The 2,500-nt window shown below is 44.4% G+C and overlaps 1 protein-coding gene across 1 annotated transcript in view; it reads right to left on the reverse strand.

Moving 5' to 3' along the window:
* The window catches only part of LOC105905191 (E3 ubiquitin-protein ligase HECW1), a 74,963-nt gene that overhangs the window by 18,163 nt on the left and 54,300 nt on the right, over positions 1-2,500 (reverse strand). Inside the window, exons 12-13 of the mRNA XM_042710214.1 lie at positions 1,229-1,338; positions 722-843 (exon numbers count right to left, since the gene is read on the reverse strand). Of these exons, the coding sequence (XP_042566148.1) occupies positions 722-843; positions 1,229-1,338 (232 nt within the window). The remainder of the gene's footprint in view (positions 1-721; positions 844-1,228; positions 1,339-2,500) is intronic.

Here is a 2,500-nt window from a genome sequence, read left to right on the forward strand (position 1 = left end):
GCTGATCCCTCTGAGCTCATCCATCAACAAGGGATGAGATATGACAACACTTACGAGATGAACGAACAGGGCCCCTGTTGGATTTGGGTTTAAGGGATTTGTTAGGAGGCAGAGGAGAGAGAGAGAGAGAGAGAGAGAGAGGGGTATTTGGAGAGGAATGGTGAAAAGAGGAGGGAGAGAGAGAGAGAGAGAGAGAGAGAGAGAGAGAGAAAGAGTGGGAGAGGGGGTGGGGAAGGGAATGTACTGAGATCTACTGTAGGTAATTATATCTTGAATCCAGGGCAGATCCAAACTAGAGGTGTACGCTGTCTGTGTTGCCAGGAGTTGAACACCATGAAAGTGTGTGCATATGTGCATACTCCACCCATGTTGGCATCACGTACAAGGCACAGACACACGTTTACCAATACAAATTAAAATAGATGCCTGTAAAATGTGTTTGATACTTCCAGTATTTGAATATGCAATGTTTCAACCTTTCATGTCTTTGTCAGACACAGGGCTTCTCCAGGAGCAACACAAATAGGATGGTGTGGACTGTATGGACATCATACAGGAACAGTGAATCTCTCTCCCTGTCAGGAACACTATCGATGGTTTCTTTCTCTCTTTCTTTTTTAAATCAGTGAGGCTGTCAGTTAGCTGTTGGGTGTTTCAAGTATTTCCACCCCTGTGTTTTTTTTTTCACTCTGTCCCTTCAGCACCTAAACAGGCTACTTACATAGTTGGCGTGGAGGATGGTGAAGAACTCTGGATGGGTGATGAACTTGACTGCTGGACACTGAAGCAGCATGGTGACCTTCTGGGGGTTCACTGGTGAGGAAGGAGCCTCTCTTCTCAACTCTACACAGCAAACAGCAAACCCACACAGTGAATGACATGCAAATAATCAATAACCAAACATGTAACGATCTATATATTACACACTAAACATATTTGCGTTTATATATTATAGTGGCTTTATATTTAAAAAAATACTACACGCGTCGGCATATTATCTATATATGAACAACACATCAGACTTTTATTTTGATGTAAACATTCAACTATATTAGTTTTATAGGCAAACAATGGTTTCCCCTCCAGTTGAATGGTTAGACAGATCTGAACTATCAGTAAAAATGCACAGAGGACCCATGCCTCCTCTGTGTAAATCCTCTTAAAGAGGATGACTAAGCTAAACATGAGAGATGGATGAAAACCACTGGTGTGGAGATGCAGTTCCCACCTGTGGCCTGAGGGGGCGCATCTGTCTCCGTGTCTGTGCTGCTGTTCCGCTCGGCTCTCCTCTGGCCACACTCATCCTCTGTGGCCATCGTTCTCTGGATGTTCTGGTACCTGGATGAAGACAGGACATGAGGAAGTGTTATTAAGGGCGGTGTGTGAATGCAACAGCTGTGAATGTTAATGCACAATGTAATGTGAAAGTAGAATTAGAAGGTGTGGATGGATGACAGTATAATTAGGTAGTGCTGTAACGGCTGAGTTTTTGAACGAAGGAAACCTTGAGAGTGGAACAACACTAAAAGTGTATGTGATAAAAAAAAGTCTTGGTTTTGATGTGAGTGGCATGAATTAAATCATGAAAGAAATCATCATTTCACACCAATAACCAACTACCCAGCACTACCAGAGCAGGGGCGTCCCTCTCTACCTTTAAGAAGCTTTTGAAGACCCAACTCTTCAGAGAGCACTTCCCGTCCTAACTGGCACTTCGACTAGTGCGTAACTTGCAATTACAGCAGTTACATTTCTGCACTCCTTTCTTTTTATTTCATTTTGTTATATTTCTAATGTAAAGTAGTATTTATTTATTGTTACACCAGGTTCTATTGCTCGTAGCTTGAATATTCTCTCCCTTGTACGTCGCTTTGGACAAAAGCGTCTGCTAAATGACTAAATGTAAATGTAAATGTAATAAAGACCACAAAGGTATTGATAAAGAAACTCATTCCATTTATGGGCATGTGACTTGAGAGGAGAGAGCACATCCACCAGCCTGAGGAGGAGTTACTGGGTTCAGGTTTGGCCATGAGGTCAGTGGGTCAGGAATTATGACCCAGTTTGGTGGGCACTGGGGCACGTGGGATGGGAAGCTGGCGCTGATCCAAACACCCTCTCAACTGGCCCTAGATGAGGGGGGGGGGGGGGGGGACTCGGGGAGGGGGACTGAGCAGCCACTGGTGCCATGACATCAAAATACCCACATCCGTCTCCACACACAAAACCCATGGGCGTCTAATACTGACGGACACATAAATACAGCTGCAGCCCCTACAGCACATCCCATAATGTGAGTAATGATCTATAAATACGACACCATAATTACATGCTACGGCATGCCGCTATATATCTACATCTGCGCCCGTTGTCGCTGGCACTCGTGCCTTGATATCTTTAACAGCTGCTGCAGGGGTAGCGCAATAACTTCACCAGCGCTGTACAGCCTCAAAATACTGGCAGCCTCTCGCAGCCACGTGTAATTATTACATTTCGCTTT

Source organism: Clupea harengus, chromosome 17 (assembly GCF_900700415.2).
Source record: "Clupea harengus chromosome 17, Ch_v2.0.2, whole genome shotgun sequence".
Lineage (NCBI taxonomy): Eukaryota > Metazoa > Chordata > Actinopteri > Clupeiformes > Clupeidae > Clupea > Clupea harengus.